We start from the raw sequence: 21145 nt of genomic DNA on the forward strand, positions 1-21145 counted from the left end.
CACAAATCAATGCCAATTCCTGCAAAGCAATTACAATGGCGTTACTCAATAGCACGGCAGTACTGAGGTAGTACAGTTACCAGTTTAACATACAATAGCTGTCAGTGGTAACAATGTTTACCTAACAGCAAGTTTATTGTTTTTATCAACAGCTGGTCTTGACGGTATTTGAGGTGCATGTGCTTGCTTGTGTATTTTAAACTCCCTCCACCACGGTCTGTGCTATGCTGGATTACTTAAGAGCGGTTCTTGAAGATTACAAACGACAGTTGACTCAGAACGCAATCCATATACAGTAAATCCATCTCATTTTCATTAGATCGTGTAATAAATTATGATAGTGATAGCTTTGTTTTGAAAATGTCATAAACTTCCATTCATACTCAGCTACAAAATTAATATTCAATTTGTTTAGTTGTTTAGTTGTGTGGTATGTATATAACATTATGGGAAGAATATGTCAACATTTCAAGCAGAGAGAATGGTGAAACGGAGCAAGATTGTTCTCTCTGAGGTTACAGTGGGTGACAATGTGACAATACCAATTCCTGGTTTTGGCAGATGGAGAGCCGATCCAAGGAATTTGGTAGGAGTTGTAATGACCATTACTGACAACGGCATGTACACACTTGCTGTTAAAGCCGGTGTCTTGTGTGGAAAGTATTCACGCAACCAGTTTGATGTGTGTGCCACATCTCTCTACACTATTGCAGATATGTCGACTGAGAAACTTGAATCGCTGAGATCTGCAGTCCAGAGAGAGTCTGTATGTGGTTGACGGGGTTTTGTGAAATATAAATGTAGTGGCACAAAAAGATGTCAGACACAGAGGTTCAAATGTTACAAGTCTCGGGTTATATGTAACTCGCGATATCACTCTTCCCTCTCTTGCAAAAACAAATGTTGATACATATGAGTGTTGTTTGACTGACGTGACTTCGTTTCAAAAAGATATCACAGAAGGTACTCTGAACCATTGCATGATCTTGGCAATTGAACACTGATGCAACATCGGATAGTGATGTTTTATAACGTATTTATGCAGCTATTTTAAATCTATAAATGTTATTTTTACAAAATCACTGATTTGACATATTCTCTGTAACATATATACGCATTGGGGCACGATGACAAGTACCAGGCACGTCAACGAACCTGTCAGGACAACGACGTGTCACTTTTTACACTACCAAAGTGGTATCACTATGAAATAGTGATGAATCCATGTAAAAGACACATGCTATTTTTGTTTAAAATCATAATAGTCATGTTGTTGAACTCTGATAAAGGTTACAATGTACTATTGAGTGTTTGGCAGTTGAAAAAGAAACCGAACATACAAGACCGTGTATTTATTTTTCTGATCTGAAAACATAGGATTCGACATGAAATGCGGTAGCTTTGATTCACAGTGAACTTCTATGACAATACCAGCAATTACCCTTTGCATCCCATCGGTCGGTTTATGGTAAAGGGTCTATTTAGCTGGACTGTGTGATCAGGGCCGGTGACTAGACTGATATCAGGTCATGGTGCCCCGACATGACAAATGGGATGAGTAAGGAATAAGGTGTAAGATTAAAAAAAGTTGTGTCTCTGAAAACCTAACGCGTAAACAATGCATACATACATAGATCAGCAGACAAAAAAAGGGCGAGGCCTTGTTTATGATATGACACAGTCAACAAGGAAGTAATAAGTCACGTTACACCACTCCGCGGGTGTCTCCTGTGGTCACTTCAGTTAAAGATTTGATTTGGTAGAAATCATTCACAGTCTCAAGCCACATGCTGGTAAGTGTGATTCAGACACCGTTTGTTGTGTGAACGGTATATGTATCTGACGTGGGTTGAGGTTGTACAGCAGATGGTTGGTGTTTGTATCTTACATGAGCTGTGGTTGTACAGTTGATGGTTGGTGTATATATCTTACATGGGTTGTGGTTGTACAGTATATGGTTGGTGTATGTATCTTACATGGGTTGTGGTTGTACAGTATATGGTTGGTGTATGTATCTTACATAGGCTGTGGTTGTACAGTTGATGGTTGGTGTATATATCTTACATGGGTTGTGGTTGTACAGTATATGGTTGGTGTATGTATCTTACATGGGCTTTGGTTGTACACTTGATGGTTGGTGTATATATCTGACATGGGTTATGGTTGTACAGTAGTTCGTTGGTGTATATATCTTGACTATGGTTATATACTTGAGTACATGTGCATGTGTATGGAGTATCTGTATGTGTTTAAATGTAGACTATGGTTATATAGGTGTGTACATCTGCATGTGTAGGGCGTATCTGTATGTGTATAAGTGTAGACTATGGTTATATACTTGAGTACATGTGCATGTGTATGGCGTATCTCTATGTGTTTAAATGTGCATGTGTATGGCGTATATGTATGTGTATATGTGTAGACTATGGTTATATACTTGAGTACATGTGCATGTGTATGGTGTATCTCTATGTGTATATGTGTAGACTATGGTTATATATGTGTGTACATGTGCATGTGTATGGCGTATCTGTATGTGTGTATGTGTAGACTATGGTTATATACTTGAGTACATGTTCATGTGTATGGAGTATCTCTATGTGTATAAGTGTAGACTGTAGTTATATACTTGTGTACATGTGCATGTGTATGGCGTATCTCTGTGTGTTTAAATGTAGACTTTGGTTATATACTTGAGTACATGTTCATGTGTATGGAGTATCTCTATGTGTTTAAGTGTAGACTGTAGTTATATACTTGAGTACATGTGCATGTGTATGGCTTATCTGTATGTGTATATGTGCACACTATGGTTATATACTTGAATACATGTGCATGTGTATGGCGTATCTCTATGTGTATAAGTGTAGACTATGGTTATATACGTGTGTACATATGCATGTGTATGTAGTATCTCTATCTGTATAAGTGTAGACTATGTTTATATACTTGAGTACATGTGCATATGTATGGAGAATCTGTATGTGTATAAGTGTAGACTATGGTTATATACGTGTGTACATGTGCATGTGTATGGAGTATCTCTATGTGTGTAAGTGTAGACTATGGTTATGTACGTGTGTACATGTGCATGTGTATGGTGCGTACGAATGTTTATGCCTCGCACATGTGTGTGGGTGCTTGCGGGCGTGTGTGCTAGTGTGTTTGCAGGCCTGTCTGCACATATGTGAACATGCTTATATTCAATTATGTCCCAAGGCATATTGTTTCTATCCTTCGACTCCAGTCTCCAGTGAACCAAACCAGCATTTTATTACAGTTTTCCATAACACCCATCGTTCGGTCATCCTCCGGACCACTATGTCCATACACTCGCAAGACGAAGTAAAGCTTTTGTCTGTCAGAGAATTGCAAGGGTTTAAATCGCATATCTGTCTGACATATCGTCCTCAAACCCGGAAGTCGCCTATCATTAGACTATATATGCACACGACAACTATTGGAAGACTTACTTTACAATACTCAGCATGTATGGATCGTAATGTGTATTTATATCATGTACAAGCCGCCGTATAAAACGCAACGAAACCTTTTTCATCACAAGGATCGTAAGTCACTAAGATAACCTTAGCGCAATGTTAAAGAATAGGAGTTAAGGTTATCTTTAGTAAAGGTTCGTGAAAGGAGCTCCTGATTCGTAGCATATGAAACACACCACGCACATTGGGGGCTAAAAGTAGGTCATATTTGTTTTATCTTGGCGAACTTTTCCAGGTAACGAAAACACGTATTCATTTTATGTTTACACTAAACCAGTGCATACCAGTACGACCCTGGGATGACATTGACATCTCATTGACATACGGATATAATCAAAACTAAAACTGCTATACTCCATTCGCTTATGAATCACTCTCTAATAGTGACGATACCAGGTGTCTGCCACAGAGCGTACTCTGTAGAACCATGACAGAAGTGGCAAACACATGCAAAGGTAGGCCAGTTGTTTACTTGAAAGGCCTCTGCTGCAAGACAAAATAGGGTATTGCATTGAAATTTATTGTTCAGTTGTATACGAATTGTACTTTAGTCGGGGCAGACATCCCACAAGAATGGCTGGTACCTACGCAGAAACGTACAGATTCGAAAAGCCGCAGATCCTGGCGTTCTTTGAGTGCGATGAGGGGAAAAGTGTGATGAACTCTCTTCAGGAACAGGAAGGATGCACCATAGAAGTAAAAGAGTTTGAACCTGGTGAGTTGGTGGGAAAGTCGCTTTCTTTGTTTGTTGTTTAAAGTTGTGTAATATTCCAGTTATATGGCGGCGGACTGTAAATAATCTAATAAACCTGACAATCCAGTGATCAACATCATGAGCATCGATCTACGCAGTTGGGATACGATCAGGATCCGAAATTGTTGGTTTGAAGATAGGCTTGAAGCCGACCAAGTGATCCACGGGGTTGAAGAGCTTGAAATGTTTTGGAAAAAGTATTTCTTTCACAAAATGATGGAAAACAGTTTGCTTCGGATATTCTCTTGACATGCCAGGAATCCGCACACGTTTGTATTGTTGAATAAGATAATATCGCATGGCTGCCACTCGCTGAAAAATACATCGTATTTAAACATCGAGCAATTACAGTTACTGGAGGTACAATATTATACCCCAATCACACCAAACCCGTTCTCATTACGGCCTTGAAAAAAGTTCGGATCGGGCAAGAACTGTGTGCGAACGGACTGGACGTAGTGACACCTGTTCACAGTATGTTAAATAACTTTATGGACGGGCTCAGTCGCAGGGACGGAAGGGTGCTCCAGAGCGTTGAACATGTCCAACGTTTTACCCGTTCTAAAATTGGACGGAGTGTCAACGTACATAAAACGAGATTGCCGTACTGCAAACGGAATTGCGGATGTACTGCAGTCGGGCATCAATCTCAATGCGTTTGTACACAGTTTCCACCACGTCCATCCCGTTCGCAGACAGACCCAACTCGCCCGCATTATGTCCTTAGTTGCTATTCCGGGCAAATGTGTTCAAAACAAAATTAATTGTTTTGAAGAAGTTCGTAGTAGGTTCCTACACGGTTCTAAAAGTTCGCAATGGGTTTTCATTACGTTTATGTACTTCTCACGTCGTCAACACCGTGTGCAGTACGATCTGACAACTTTGAAGGTACCTGTGTTTTTAAAACGTTCGTCATTTGGGATAGAGATTTCTACCTGTGAAACATGAACAAATTTGCACCTGTCAACATGATGAATGCTGATTTTCTGCAATTTTAACTGGAAGCAGAGCAAGAGTACAATGAGTTGGTAGACAAGAAAGGAGGAAAAGAACAAGAACATGTTGGGTGTGGAACTGGTTTAAACCTGTAAGGCGAATAGTTGTGGGACATTATCATCAACTGATTGCGAGGAATTATTATCAAATGTTCGCGAGGAACTCCGCCTTGAAACTGAGAACGGGAATAAGGTACTTAGAGAAATATCGTCAGGACGCGATGGTTATCGCGATTGCACGCACTAAGAACGGAGTGACAACAGAGTGCGAACGGGAAGAACTGCCTGAAAACGAGTTGGTCGAGTTAAGAACGAGTTTGGTCTAATTCACAACGGAAATAAACTGACTTAAGGTTGGGATTGAACTGCTTGAAAAGGTTGTTCACAGGGGGTTTACGGACAATTTTAACTAGTCTAAACGTAATACCAATTCTCTGGGGACGGGGTAAAGACGATACAGACGTACCGAGAACTGTTTATGATCGAACTAGCATCGTACATTTTACAAAAGTCACATGTTCTATCCCGCTCGAGCCCGTTTCACAATTATATTTTGGACAGGGCAGGACGTACAGAAAACGTGTTAATATATTTAACCAGAGACCATATATGGTCTCTGAGTTAAGACGTCTCTGGTTCTGGAAACCGTAAGATACTGTGCGTCAAGCAGTACATCGTTCTCTACACTTACTGCTCCTACCACGTTATATGACACTGTTTGTTTGTTACAGTTATTACAACACATATCAACTTGTCCTTTCTCAAGCAACAGATAACTGAGGTCGCAGTGAGTTCACTTTTTTAAACAATGACTGACCCGGAAGGGACCAGAGGAGTTTTAACTATAAATAACTGGTTTTGTTTTGTTTGTTTGTTTGTTTGTTTGTTTAATTGTTTGTTTGATTGATTGTTTGTTTGTTTGTTTGTTTGATTGTTCGTTTGATTGTTTGTTTGTTTGTTTGTTTGTTTGATTGTTTGTTTGTTTGTTTGTCTTAACGCCGCACTCACCAATATTCCAGCCATATGGCGGCGGTCGGTAATCGAGTCTGGACCAGACAATCCAGTGATCAGCAGCATGAGCATCGATCAACGCAATTGGGATTTAATGACATAAGTGTCAACCAAGTCAGTGAGCTTGACCACCCGATCCCGTAAGTCACCTCTTATGACAAGCATGGGATTCTTAAGACCAATTCTAATCTTGATCTTCACGGTTCATTTGCAGGATGACGTCATCGTTAATTCCCTTGGACGAAATCTTGACATGCAGACTGGACAACTTTCCAGATGCATTTTGAAGGCTGCAGGGAAAGAGATAGGAGAAGAGTGTAGGAATAAATGCCCAGCAGGATTAGGTGTTGCTGAGATAGTTGAGACATCTGGAGGAAAACTGAAGTGTAAAGCTATATATCACTGTTGCCTGCCCCACTGGAAGAGCGATAGGTGCAGGCCAGACGACGTAAGGCTGGTTTTAGATATTTTCCTTTTCTAATATTTTTTACTTTATATCTTTAATTACGGAAATCTTGCTGGCAACAACATTGAAATGTTTCTTAGTTCGAGAGCTCTCTGATTACAGTAAAATTGATTAATACAGTACTGGTCTTTGTCAGACGGGCGATGATGTAGCCTATGTGTAATAGCGTGTAAAGCTCATCCCCTCCTCCATGATATTGTTGGAATTTTACTAAAAGCGGAGTAATACTAAACACGAACAGACACATCGTCAGAGTTGACAGTATCCGTTGCTTTTTTCGGGGTTTCTTAAAGGTGTTGAGACAAGTTGTCAGTGATTGCATCACCAATGCTTCGACTCAGGGACACAAATCCATTGCCTTTCCTGCCCTCGGATCTGGCAATCTTGGCTACCCAAAGTACGTGACAGCAGCGGCCATTATTGACACTGTGCGGGAGTTTGACAATGTTCCTCTTTCTGTTGTGGACGTGCATGTCGTCGGTTATCCAGAAGACCTCGACTTTGAAGAAGTAGGTACCTGAAGTTTTTCATGCGAAAGGTTGACTTTAATGTGTCTGTGTCATTGCCAATTCACTTTCTCGCATGATATCATCATTCCTATAAATAGATTATAAACTGACAACTCATGTATTTATAAACTGACCATTTAGCTATGAAGAAGTGTAATATTTCATATACCGTAGTAAACAACAAGTAACATGTGTTAGTATTTGTGAGAAAATGGACTGAAGCCTTGAAGGTTGAGATGACACGATAGTAACGGAAAAAGTAAGTGTGCTTCATACATGTACGTATATTCTGAAATTACTGAATGCATCACTAAATACGTAGACATCACCTCGCCCATAAAGTCGTAATTCACTGTTCCCACATGCATCGTGTGAGTGAGTTACAATTGAAAGACACGTCGGCGATATTTCAGTAATATCATGCGTAGAACAAGTCACGTGTTGCAAACAGGAACAAAAGTAGTTTGCCAGACATTTATCGGGACACATAACTTTGTGACAATGTAGGACGTGACGCCAAGATGCACCAGGATAATGCCACCCTATTGCAAAGCTGTTTCCCAAGACCTTACCCTTCTCCTACCATCATAGGACATATCTCGGATGAGGTGGAACTATGCCTACGGCAGTACCAGAACCAGCGAATACCTCTACTATCCAGGCTGACACACTTGTCTTACATGTGGTATTGATTATATCAAGTTATTTTATCAGATAAGTAACATAGTGACGCATATGATGGGTGTGTTATTTTATATCTGTGTGTAACGTTTCTTTTATAATTGGAATCTTTGATTTGTCTTCTTTACTGAAACCATTACTGGTCGTGTACAGGATAGTTCTTTACCATTTCAGGCTTATAAACGACACCTACAGAAAGCTACGGCTTCTGCAAATAAGAGTTCAGGTATAGTATTTGGTGCAAAAATCAGTAAAGGTATATAGACCATTTGTGACAGCCAAACTGAAATTGACAAATACCAATCATGTCTCCATAGAAACCATTCCGATTGGCAAGCTGATGCTCGTTCTTCTTGAAGGGGGAGATAACTGACGATTGTGTGGATGTCATCGTTCACCCCACAACAAAACAACTGTCATTTGATTCAGGTAGGACAATTTTTTACAGGTGGGAAAATATTCAGAACTCAGTGCCCTGATGTGTGTAACACATGGTGTTCTGTTTCTAATACTGCCTTACTTTTACAAAACAATTTTCAATCTAAACACTTGAAACTTCAAGTTATAGCTCTATAATAACATTTTTTACTTACAATGTTTTTCCCTTATCGAAGTACCAACCACATTTATAGTATTACTCCCGGCACCCTTAATGAAGGGCCAAGCTATTGGTAACATTATTTCTGAAAAAGTTGTAAAATCTTTGATTTTGTTTGAAATATATATATACAACTGAATGTTTTACAAACTTTCTTAACAGCATGGAAAAAAACACACCAGGCAATTGAAATGTCAGTTCTTTAACGTCCGAAAAAGTCCGGTTCAAATGGCACATTTTTTATCTAAATTGTTAGCATGGAAATCCACCTGCCACTTAATTCAATGATTTGCACGTGCAAGTCGCTCTAGCCATGGAAAATGGAGGACAATACACATGCATTGATACTTTTTTCACAGTCGTTCACTATTCAGCTTCCTGTTTGAAATCGCAGCTTAAAATGAGACGGGTTTCTTTACATTTGCTGAAAGGGGTCAGACTATAGGCTTTCTGGAATCTGGTCAAACTGAGCGGCAGGTTGCTGTCCGCTTTAATGTGAGTGAGAGCGCTGTTGGTAGACCGTGGCAGAGATTTCAAGCTAATGGGTGGGATATGCACGTGGCTCAGGTCGCCCGAAATGATAAGCACATGGTGATCACTGCGTTAAATAACAGGTTCCTTAACACAGTAGATCTTCAGACTTCAATATCAACAACGTAAGGATATCAAGGAGCACCGTTCGTCGACGATTTAGGGTAGCTGGACTCCGCTATAGGCGACCTGCAGTTCGCGTACCACTAATACCAAGTCACAAGCAGGCGCGTTTGAGATGGAGTAGACATTATGGCCGCTGGAATCAACGTCAATGGTCACGTGTGCTCTTCACAGATGAAAGTAGATTCAATTTGCCCTTCTATGATTAACTCCTACTAGACGTACTCTACTGCAATTAGTAATCTTACCCGACAGAGTTATCGGGACGAGATTCTGGCTCCTATAGCAGTACTGTTCCTGCAAGCTGTGCATGGTTTTATGGTTGACCCTCTTTACTGCAAGAAGACAAAGCTAGGCTTCACAGGGACAGGATTGTCACGGGATTCTCTAGGCAGCAGGGTGCAGAGCGGATGGAGTGGCCATCACCCTCTCCAGACCTCAACCCAATTGAACATGCCTGGGATGAACTCGGTCGACGTGTGTACACACGTCACCTAGCAACAGTGGATCTCCCAGGACTCCACAGAGCTCTTGTAGAAGAATGGAATGCTATTCCGCAAGCTTTCTTTTTGAACTTGATAAGGAGCATGAGAACAAGGTGCACCTGTGTCTTGGACGCACGAGGAGGGTACACAAGATATGGACTGACCGAGTGCTTCATGTTTGTCATATTCAATGGGGGGGGGGGATGTCTATACAAACTGATGTTTTCTAGGGCTGTTTGAACGCTTTGTCTGTAGGTCACGATGTGTCAACTTTGTCAACACATTAAACATTATGATGACACTCTTAGTTCTATTCTGAGAAACATGTGCTATATATGATTTGACCCTTTATTAATGACACCTAGTATATATGTTACATTTGTCTGTTCTGTTCAGGTGACGTTTCAGCAAGTTTGAGATTAAAATGTGGCACTAGTTTTGTTGAAGAATGTCAGGATGAAGGTTTGTACATTTGAACAATGTTACCACAATCTACTTGAACAAAGGGACCACTATTCTAGTTCACTATAACCGTAGTTCGTCGTACGTATTTCGACTTAAATATAAATCATTTTGCTGGTACAAAACCATTCTGTATTCCAGTTCGATATAAACGTACCTTACTGTATTAACCACTTTAGGCAACTTGGGAAGAGACAGTTTCTGTCATCCCTCACGAAGATGACAAAATCTTCCATATCCCCCACTGATCCCGTTTGCAAATAGTTTAACATAAATGATGTACATTTATCACATAATATCACATTAGTGATGACTATAAAGGGGAAGTGCATAATGCACCCTTACCAAACACACGCAAAGTCAAGACAATGTTAACCTTACAGGTACTCCCTCACTACCTTTATAAAATACAGGCACACGCCAGAAAAACACAGAACAAAAGAAAAAAGCAAAACTCAAAAGATAGGCACTAGTCCTATCAAGCGCGATTTGGTAAGGAACAACAGTTCTGGGAACAAATCTCGCCTTCGTTTCATCTGGAAATACTAAATAGATCGAAAACACCTAATGGGCCCAATTCAACCCTAGTCTGTTGAGTATTCAAAGTTCATGAAACAGTCTTTTGATTAATAATGTGGAATACATTTCCAAATTTGACCCACCAGTGACAAAAATGATTGTACAACAGATTCCCGCGTTTATTCAGGTAAACGATTGACTAGCCTTTGCATTTGTTTATGATGGGTGCCACCCGTGGGTGTCATGATGTCATAAGTTATTATGTTTACAGACAGTGTCATCAAGAAGAATGGAGTGGTTCTTACCACGGCTCCGGGTTTACAGTGCAAAAACATCCTACACACTGCACCTAAACATTTCGGAAGTTGGAAGAAAACTATAAAGAAATGTATCCTACTCGTGGATGAGACCAACGAGTACACGTCCATTGCTTTCCCAGCTGTTCCACCTGGTATGTGGGTTAAATAGATCATTACAATAATCCTTACTTTTATCTTGATCACGACAGTAAGGGCGCTTGTATTCTTGTCTTCGAGTTTATCATAATGCTCAGTGAGAGCAGAATAAACTGATCGGAAGTAATAAAATACGTTGTCTCAAGCCTACCCTCATGTAATAGAAATTGGGGGTTTATACCGTTGGCTGTTGTGATTGAGTGAGAGAGTTAAAGGTGAAAAAAAATCTGGTTTTTGAGGTTGTTCTTTCTACTTGTTTTAGAAAGCCAGTTCCTGCAAGAAGACGAATGTCCATCACGTTTTTTATCTGATATGCTTTTCCTCTCAGAGGTACCGCAAGGATGGATGGCACGCACCTGGTTTGATTAACATAGGAATTTGGTCGATATAACATAAATGTCATATATGAGTCAATATTCAACAGATATGCTGCGGGGTTCTCTTGAAGAAGTATACGAGGAGGCGGCGAGGGAAATGGTGGACGCGGCCAGAACCATGCACACAACTACTGTGGAAATGATTCGAGTCTTCTGCCCCGACCAGTCCAAGTTAGCCACGTACAAAGACGCAGTGCTCAAGGCTATACCAGACCTCTCCACCATGACAGGTATGTAAGACAGGTATGTTTGTTTGGTGTTTAACACCGCACTCAGCAATATTCCAGCTATACTACCCATCAAAAAGTTTAGACTCACTAGTGTAAATGTAGCCACTTACTTCAGTCAACTGTTCTAAACTAGATTTTGCAAAATAGTCCATACTTTTCAAAGGTACTGTTTATACATGTACTGATGTATTGTAAAATAAATTTGAAACGTTGAAAACATTATTATCATGAGTTCAATAAATGGTGAAACTCAGTGAAAATTGGCGAATTCTTAACAAAATTCAACACCAAGACGCAGCTGTTCACATGCACGATATTTGCGTTCCGGCAATTTGATGCATGATCCTCTTGCAACATCATCTGTATAAAGTTTGCAGCTGCTTCACCCAGGATGTAGAGAAATTCATCTTTGATGTAACCATATATATATCATCCAAAACTGTGTTCCACAGGAGATATCGCTTATGTGAGATCATATATCTCCTAGGAGATATCGTTTTGACAATAGATTTTGTACAATGCCCTGACAATGCTATGACGTCATCAACTTGATGACGTTACAATGCTATGACATCGCTGCACTGCAAGTCTAATGGTAGTACAGTGTTGAGAGATGTACACTTTTCATTGATACCTAATGAATGAATTTTTATGAAAAATAGAATTTCACCCTCGTGTCTGCTGATGTCAATTATATCAACACTCGTTGATAATGGTAAATATATCCTCGGCAAGCCTCGGATATGTGTAACTTTATCAACTAGTGTTGATATAATTGATATCAGTAGACAAAAGGTGAATTTTATATATATATACGAACGGTGTTAGCTATGTCGTCATCATGCTTAACGTCATACGCATGATGATGACATAGCTATTACCGTTATGTGTCGCCTATGACGACACTCAGCTTTCATTGTACACCTGAAGAGCCGTTGAACGGCGAAAGATCCTGTGCAGATATAAAGGAGATTTGGCAAGAAGAAATATCAGGACTCATATTTTATATATTTATTGCTTATGCACTTGCAGAAATCACTTGTTTGTATATATATAACATATAGTGAGTTTTTTAAGTGAGTCTAAACTTTTGATGGGTAGTATATGTGACGGCGGTATGTAAATACTCGTCTTGGCCAGACAATCCAGTGATAAGAATCTAAAACAGGTATGACCAAATGAATGCATTTGAAGATAAATCTTATCAACAACAAAATTAGTTAAAGTACCACTGAACGAAAGAATGTGCTTTTGCACCGCTTTCAGCAAAATTGAGGCAATATCGAGGCAAGGTACAGACAGAAATGTGCTTCACACACAGTGCCCATTTAGGAAAGACGAACGAGTTCTTCAGCCAATAGTCCGAACTAAGACGAGATAGGATATTATATTTCATCTAGTGCAGACATGCTCACCTTTAAAGCGAACACCCAGTATAGTCACTATTGGATAGTGATTAATAATATTATGTTTATGAAATACCTACTACCTAGTTTTGAATCATTGTCATGTCATAAATGTATTTGCTTTTCGTCTCACAAGACCACGAAACTTCTTTGTGGTGGATTCTAGAAGATGGTGAGTACAAATAGACAAACTTTATTGATAGCGACTTCTTTTTTTCGGGAGTGCAACTCACTTTCGCTTCTTAAATTATCTAACCGTATACATTTGGCAACACAATTGATGCAGAGGTACTCTGAAAGAGGTAGAAGGAGTTCTTTTATATATTTTTTGAAAGTTTCAGATCTGTCAATTTGTCTGTATTATTTCCTCAAAAAATTTGAGTGGCACTGCGAACATAGCTTCGCGACTGCTACCGCTATCTTTGTTGACACTGGCAAGCACGGATGTAATGGCGGCTTAGCTGATCGGCTACTGTGAGTATGCAAAGCCAGCAAAGGGAGGTAATAAAATCATCGGGCCAAGCCGTGGATACATCCAGGGTATAGTGGAGAGTGATCGTAACCTATACCCTGGAGATTATCGAGGATGGTTGCACTCACGAAATAAAGAAGTTGCTATCAATAAAGTTTGTCCATAGCGATCACGAAAAGTGACTGTGAAAATATCTTGAAAGCATGTCAGTCAGTTATATATGTGGCTGTGGCTTTCCTCTTATCATTTCCTGAAATGGAATATCCCAAGTTACGTTTCCTGCTAACAGGAAGACTGAAGTCTCGTATAAAGGCAATTAAAAGGAGAACATCCAAAACAGAGACAACGGACGATGGTGTGCTTGAAACATTTGGCCTTAGTGTCAATGCAAAGGTATGTTCCACATTGACAATCAAGGAGATATTGTTGCCCAGTAATTAAATCGCTGAATCTACACGCACATGACCCGCACGTCACGTATAAGATAAGACCCATGGAAATATGCACTATGATGCAAGATGACACTTGCTGGAAAAAACCGCAAAGGATTGTTCTAGCCGAAGGTGTTAACATGATCAACAAATCCCGAGAAAAGGTTTATTCAGCTTAAAAAACTGCCTGAATGCAAGAAATATCAGAAAGATAAACACGCAAAACATCGCCATACGTACTAGTTAGACAACAACATGGCTGTATTAATCAAGTTCCATGAACACCTTCTTTACCATTTCATCATGTAATAACGTGTTCGAGTGTGGAATAACTTTACAGAATGTCATGACATGTTTCATTACCCCACTTCATATAATTATAAGAACGTCCATCTCTGATCTCACGTGACCTTGAACAAATGATCATGTACGCCCGGGGCACGGCCGTACACCGCCCAAGCCGGATATAAATCTTTGTCAGGGAGAATAAATCATTTATACCCCGCCTCATGGAAAAAGCATGCATCCATGATTTGGGATACACGGAGTTTTATGCGTCCCTCCCATTATCACAATCTTACAGTTTGTATTGGCATAGCATATTTGAGTGTACCTTTCACTATATGTAATACCATATTTTAAGTTGCCGATGCCTGCAGCAGAACGCCCCAGTAGGAACGAGTCTGTAGCGTCAGTGACAGTGTATTGTCAGGAAAATAAGTGTGACGCAATCGTTAAAAAGCTGGCAGACAGATGTGATGAAGACTTCACCAGGAAAGTTGTGGACCAGCGGATACAGGAGCTGACGTCTTCAAAGGTAATAATACACGAGCAGTAAAAACATGGGAAGCAGGATGGGCCCCGGTGCAATATTCCCGATTCCCAGACTGACAATAGATACCTACTAAATGTCAAAGTAATTCATTCTAACTACAAAGAAGCAGGAGCTTTATCTGACTTTATCGATTTATTCGAATGCAATTAACTTCTAAGAGACATTTATGTCGGGTTGGTGTTAATGTGAGGTAGATGTCGTGTACCCGCTACCGTTTTCTTCATATTTTCAAAAGTACACGAATTACTCTCCAGTACATTTCTTCTCGATCGCCTGTCCTTCAACAATAGTGTCCCTTTCCTATCAACCTCAGACTGAAGATCTTGTGGCGTTTGCAAAGAAAGAGGGCGTAGATGTCAACACATTAAAAGGTAGTGGTGAGGTACATCTGAAGAGGCCATTCCACCGCCTCACCAAAGTGTGCCATCATTTGGATGAAATTCTACAAACAGTTGCTGATCTGGGTTTTGTGGGTAGGTATAATTGTTTTGGTTAAATATCAGTACAGGTTTCACCTTGGTGGGATTGTTGTTAAAACCTAGTGGTTAAAGTATTCGATTCACACCCCGAAGGTCAGGATATGTTTTCCCAAATCGGTACAATGTGAGCAGCCTAATCCTGGTCTTCCCCAACGTATTTTGTGGAGTACAGCGTAAAACCGATTCCTTAACACATTCACTGTTTTCTTGGGATCTTCAATACGATAGACGAATCGTATAAAGTGATGTATTGGCTTGAGTTATATCTTAGACGCATCATTGAAGACGTGCTTGACTCATAAGTTTTTACTTATTGAATTTGATGCTTGATGCCAGTGACGTCCTCTTAGCCGTCGCTTATTGGCACTGTGTGGTTCTCTGGACGAAAAGATTGATTAATTCGTTGTGTATTTCCTTTCAATGAAACATGAACACGTTTTTACGTGAATATCTGTGTATGTCCATCTAGCTTATCCCACTTGCTGGGAAAGCTTCGAGTCTGACCAGAGGGTTTTCAACGTTGCTGAAGGAAGCATAGAATACATGAGTGTGAAGAACAGTTTCATGGCGTCATTGGGTGAAAAGGGACATCGTTCTACCATCTTTAAGGTAAACAACGTACACATACAAAAATGGGATTAACTCGGTACTAATCAACGTGATCTGATTTCAAAACTTTCCAAAAAGCTCATACAATCGATGTGTTCCCCATGGCCGTTAGGCAGTCAGAGAAAATCTGTACACAAGGCATAGCAATTAGCATCTCATTGTTCATTAGGAAGCATATCAGTATCTTTACGTTTCACCTCAGATTGAGAGGATTCAGATCCCGGATCTGTACAAGCAGTACCAGATCGCGATGCAGACTATCCAGAAGGAGCATCCCCCTACAAAGACAATGAACGCATCATGTGGCATGGAACTGACGTAGAAGCTGTTCCCAACATCAACAAATATGGCTTTAATAGGTCTTACAGCGGAAAGAACGGTCAGTTGACTATTGGAATAACCTCTTAAATGATACCATTGGTAAACGTCATGAAAGACCAAAAAATTATCACATTGAACAAACATTTGTGATTAAACAAATTACACATTAGTCTAATTTTAGCCATGGGTAGCGGAAAAGAATTATATACCCACTCTGATCTCTTCACATTCACATGGAATGCCAGTGACTGAACACTTTATTGAGAGATATGTTAGACAGTGTGTGTTCGATTGATCTTTAACACCGCACTCAGCGATATTTCAGGAATATGGCGGCGGTCTGTAAATAATTCAAGTCTGGACTAGACTATCCAGTGTAACACAGCAAGAGCACATCTACGCAACTGGGATACGATTACGATGACATGTGTGACAGAGAGACAAAAACAGATAGGAAATTCATTCAGTATAACGGCAATAGGCCTGTAATACAGGCAATGTTTGATTGCATGAATCACGAATGTCAGTGAAGTAATTGATTAACCCACTCATGTCCACATGTTTAAACAGAATATTTTAACACGAGCAGTCCAGCGTCGCAGCATCAGATTCCTTAAATAAATCTTGACATGGTGTATTTCCAACGTACTTTTGATCTCTGGACAATGTCACAGTAGCCTTGTTACTCTGTGTGTTTTAGTTCAAATACGCTTAGACATGGACATAACACCCAAATATTATGTTTTGTCTTGCCGATTGTACAAGTATACCTTTCCATCCACAACGGCCTTGTTGCTTTGATGTGTGTGAGAGTGGAGTGCCGGGGTGGAGGCGATTTGCGCGAATAATCACAACGTCCGTTGTCTTCTCAGTACGTAACTCGTCGCGCAAAAGAAATCTATGATCTACATCCGACTTGTTAGAATTCGATCCTTTAAAATCACAATCAGCAAACTCAGATACATCAGAATCTGCAGGGTCATTGAGCAAGACATTTTCCTGATCCTGATCCCCTTTCTTGCTTCTTCTTGCTTTCTGCTTTGGAAACAGTCCTATTGTACCGCTGCAATTGGAATGAGAGGAAGCTTAAATAATTGGTAGCTTAAATAGTATGTCATTCAGTTTTCTAATTTCAGCTACCCTGTATGGACAAGGTGTGTACTTCGCCGTGAATGCAAGCACCTCTTCTATGGACAAGTACTCTCCTCCAGACACCTATGGTATCAAATATATCTACAGGGCTCGGGTCCTGACGGGCAGATACACCAAGGGGGATGCCAAAATGAGGGACCCTCCCCGTGTTGACCCTACTGGCTCTGTCAGGTTCACCTCAACCACTGATGACACTTCACGACCATCGCTGTTCTGCATCTATCGGGACACATATTCCTACCCAGAGTACCTGATCTCTTTCCAGCTGTCACTGCCTCAAACATCATAGGTCAGAACTCGGGACAGCGTCAGAAGGGCAGCTTTGATCATAGACTTGAGGACCTGCTTGTTTAACAAATATTGTTTTCTACGTTCATGTCCAAGTCGTTCAAAGCAAATTGTAGCCACTATAACCTGCTTTTGCTTCAGAATCACTGCTAAACATTATTCCACGGCTATATTCATAATAGTTCAGTAAATCGATTGTGGAGAAAGGGGGCTTATGGGTAACTGTGTTATTAAACTCAGATTTTTCAATTTTAGTTTACAAATGTCTGTTACAATTTAGTTTTGGTATGTGAACATTACTACAATGTTCTTGGTTGTTGAGTTGTATTTAAACAAAAGTCTTTAACTGACAAAAAATGACAATAATGAAACAGAGGCATTGACTAATCTGCCACGCATATTCCACAGGGTTCCAACGGTGTACATGAATGACTAGTATAGGGGAGGTAACTGTACATGGGTCAAACACATTAGTAAAACAAACATCAGTGGAACCACATTATTAAACGATATTGCATTGGAACGAGTATTTTGTTTTCTTCTAAATGTGTCTGGGTCAATGAAACATTTTGAATCATTTTATTCATTATATGTGTAGTGGTTCTGTTAAGTCTGAGGGGTTTAAGGAGAATTATACAAAAAATCAATCAACGAGTATTTAATTTCTTCAAATATTTTCTCCTTATTTACATTACTATTTAAAGGTCACATGCAACGTAAAAAACAACTTTGCAGATTCTGATACCTTTCGGTATGGACATACCGAAACAAATCGTCAAAAATGCAAATTCAACTTATAAAGTTGAAAAATAACGCGATGAAAAAAAACGCGCGAAATCGGAGTTAAAACGTTTCACTAATTTTCTGGGGAAAACGGGTTTCAACAGCTGGGCTGCGCTCATAGCACGTGCGCAAGTAAATAGGTTCGCACAGCTTGGAAGCGGGTTGTCGGGTGAATACTCGGTGAAGGCTTTGGTGTGAGCTATTTTTCTAATGTTTTGTTGATATCTCACAGGCGCGAGCTTTTTATATGTTATGACAGTAAATTAACTGTTTATATAATTTCAGTTGTCTATTTCACCACACGTTCTTCTTACCGAGATACTTTCTCAGTTCGATACTTAAAAGCAATGTCATTATTTAGCGTTGGCAGAATTTCTAACTGTGATATAGATATGTCGTTGTCACAGACAAAACTCAATGTCTTGTTTTATTGACACCTGTGTGTCTGCCTGCCTGTCTGCTAATGACAATATTCAATACACAGCTGCTATCACTGACCAGATGCAATTTGAACTTAACACCAATCAGGCTATACACCATAAACAAAATGCATTGATTTATGGCCCGAGTTCGGTCTCTGTCACATTATGTAATTACACAGACAGGCAGGTGTGATACTTGAAAACATGACATGTTATGATGTGTGTTGATTGCAAAATGTTATACACAAAAAATGAGCATGTATTTACAAAACCCAACATCTCTCTATATATATACACACAATTAGCCGTGAAGGCGGCATCTGCAAATGAACCAGCCGTTACACTTGAGTGCACACCCACCCGCTCTGACTGGGTTCGGTATCCCGGCTGCTTCGTTTCTTGGGAAGTAAACCGAAGTACACAATTTTGCACTTTCGATTTGCAATTGTACGCTTATAATTTTGTTTATATATTTTTTCGTAACCAGCAATGTATATTATATGTCATGAATAAGTGATAATTGTGTTTTAATTATGTTTGATTTTTTGGTTGCATGTGACCTTTAAGTTTTAATTTTTTCATTTTACATCGAATAGATTTTCGTAATGCCAATAATTTCCTATTCCTTGAAAGGATTTCAAAACAAGAAATTTTGATTTTTTTTCTTGATGCTTCCATTATTTTCTCGTAATTGTGAGTATTTTCTCTGTTTTCTTGTTTAGGAAGACGTATTCATGTTGACATAACTTTTTTTAAAGTTTTCGATATATCCAGGTTACGTTCATATTTTTCCACTAGAATTCAAACTGTGAAAATTCTATGCCAGAGAATACCTCATACGAACCTCATAAAATGGGATGGCATATCACATCAAGTTCACATATGACGAGTCATATTTAGTTAATCCACCAGCATGTAAATGTAATTTGTTTCATAGTAACCAGTTTTGACTCTCCTCAGAAACATTCAATGTCGCGCACAGGGCAAAATAGCTGTTTACATTGTGTGACTTCAACATCAGCGGTCTTGAAAAGCAGCATGCCCTGCCGGACCAATGGTACTCGTGACTTGTGTAATTTTCTTAAAACAGTGAGCATATCTTGTGTGACACCGGATATCTTGTGTGACACCGTACAATAATCCTGCAATGCGATGGTGGTTCGGTTAGTTCCCATGATGTAGAATTGTAGAAACACAGGATTACCTTCAAGGCCTAGAGGAAGTAAGGGCAAACGAGCACAGTGTGGGAAGAACTTGGTGACATCCTCGTTGATCTTGTAGTCTGTATGGAGGTCGACGTTCTGTGTTTTCCTGAAACAATGAAAGTAACATCCTTTCCAGGCGGAATCGGGAAACAATCGAACTCTCGTAACTGTACATAGGCCATTGCAAAATGATACTAGCTTTTGTAACTTGATGGTATTTATACAATATGTAAGATCTGTAAGTGTACTGTGTGGCACTGATTGAGTGAACAAATTAATTATGGTTTTTCAAAGTGTAGTTGGATTCCATTGGATAAAAGGCCAAACAGTGTTCAAAATAAACAGAGATATCATCAGAAACGTAATTGTCATTCATCAACAAGGAGGGGGAAATGAAAAATTGAATGGTCCCAGCTATGTCATCATAATTTCAACTCAAACATCCAGATATTACACGTATCGGCTTTTGAGGTAAAGCTATTCATTTAACCTATGACTGTTGAAAAAATGGTTATTCTATGATCTTAGTTTGAACTTTTCTGTACTTCGATTTAATTAAAGCTGTCAGAAACTTGAACCTTAAAGAAAAAAGAAGCAGATTTGAGACAATTGTCAATGGAGGTCTGCAAATAATCAAGTCTTGACCAGACAATCAAGATAATCCGTTATATATTGCTGAGTGAGACTTTAAACAACAAACAAATGTCATGAATACTTACGTCAAAATGGTCATGTTGTCTCCATTGAACAAAATTGTTCTGTGCATACCAGCACCAGTGATTGGTCACAGCCAGGTGTGTGTTAACGTGGACACTGGTTTATACTTTCCATAGCTGACAGACCACTGTAAATAAGCTTGATTTGTTCAGTATGCCACCTGAGAAAGAAATCTGCCAAAATCATTCATCGGCGCTAAAAACGTTAGACTTGACTCTAAAACCTGAAGACATATCCATTCTTCTTTTGTACTGGATTCCAAAGGGATTCCAAAGCTACATAACATTCTGTAGAAAGAAAAATGTATTGCTGGGTCCAACGAATGTACC

The 21145-nt window shown here is 39.6% G+C and overlaps 1 protein-coding gene across 4 annotated transcripts; it reads left to right on the forward strand.

Annotated features, from left to right (window-relative positions):
• Positions 1–1688: 1688 nt before the first annotated feature.
• LOC124273730 (O-acetyl-ADP-ribose deacetylase-like) lies at positions 1689–18212 on the forward strand. Of its 4 annotated transcripts, XM_046709030.1 has the most exons (11): positions 7098–8142; positions 8234–8345; positions 10050–10115; positions 10906–11085; positions 11514–11696; positions 13864–13967; positions 14649–14822; positions 15154–15313; positions 15789–15928; positions 16131–16307; positions 17386–18212. In XM_046709030.1, exons 5-10 carry the CDS (start codon positions 11516–11518, stop codon positions 16248–16250), a joined length of 879 nt encoding a protein of 292 aa, XP_046564986.1. In that variant the 5' UTR covers positions 7098–8142; positions 8234–8345; positions 10050–10115; positions 10906–11085; positions 11514–11515; the 3' UTR covers positions 16251–16307; positions 17386–18212. The 4 variants fall into 4 exon arrangements, with proteins under 4 accessions (XP_046564989.1, XP_046564987.1, XP_046564988.1 ...); XM_046709033.1 differs by lacking the exons at positions 11514–11696; positions 13864–13967; positions 14649–14822; ... (2 more) ...; positions 16131–16307; positions 17386–18212 and adding exons at positions 1689–1793; positions 4052–4215; positions 5981–6036; positions 6475–6708 and having other exon boundaries at positions 7020–7235; positions 8091–8142; positions 10906–11084; XM_046709031.1 differs by lacking the exons at positions 11514–11696; positions 13864–13967; positions 14649–14822; ... (2 more) ...; positions 16131–16307; positions 17386–18212 and adding exons at positions 3805–3955; positions 4030–4215; positions 5981–6036; positions 6475–6708 and having other exon boundaries at positions 7020–7235; positions 8091–8142; positions 10906–11084.
• The last annotated feature ends 2933 nt before the right edge of the window (positions 18213–21145 follow it).

This window comes from Haliotis rubra, unplaced genomic scaffold (genome assembly GCF_003918875.1).
Source record: "Haliotis rubra isolate DU_JTF1 unplaced genomic scaffold, ASM391887v1 Scf1832, whole genome shotgun sequence".
NCBI lineage: Eukaryota > Metazoa > Mollusca > Gastropoda > Lepetellida > Haliotidae > Haliotis > Haliotis rubra.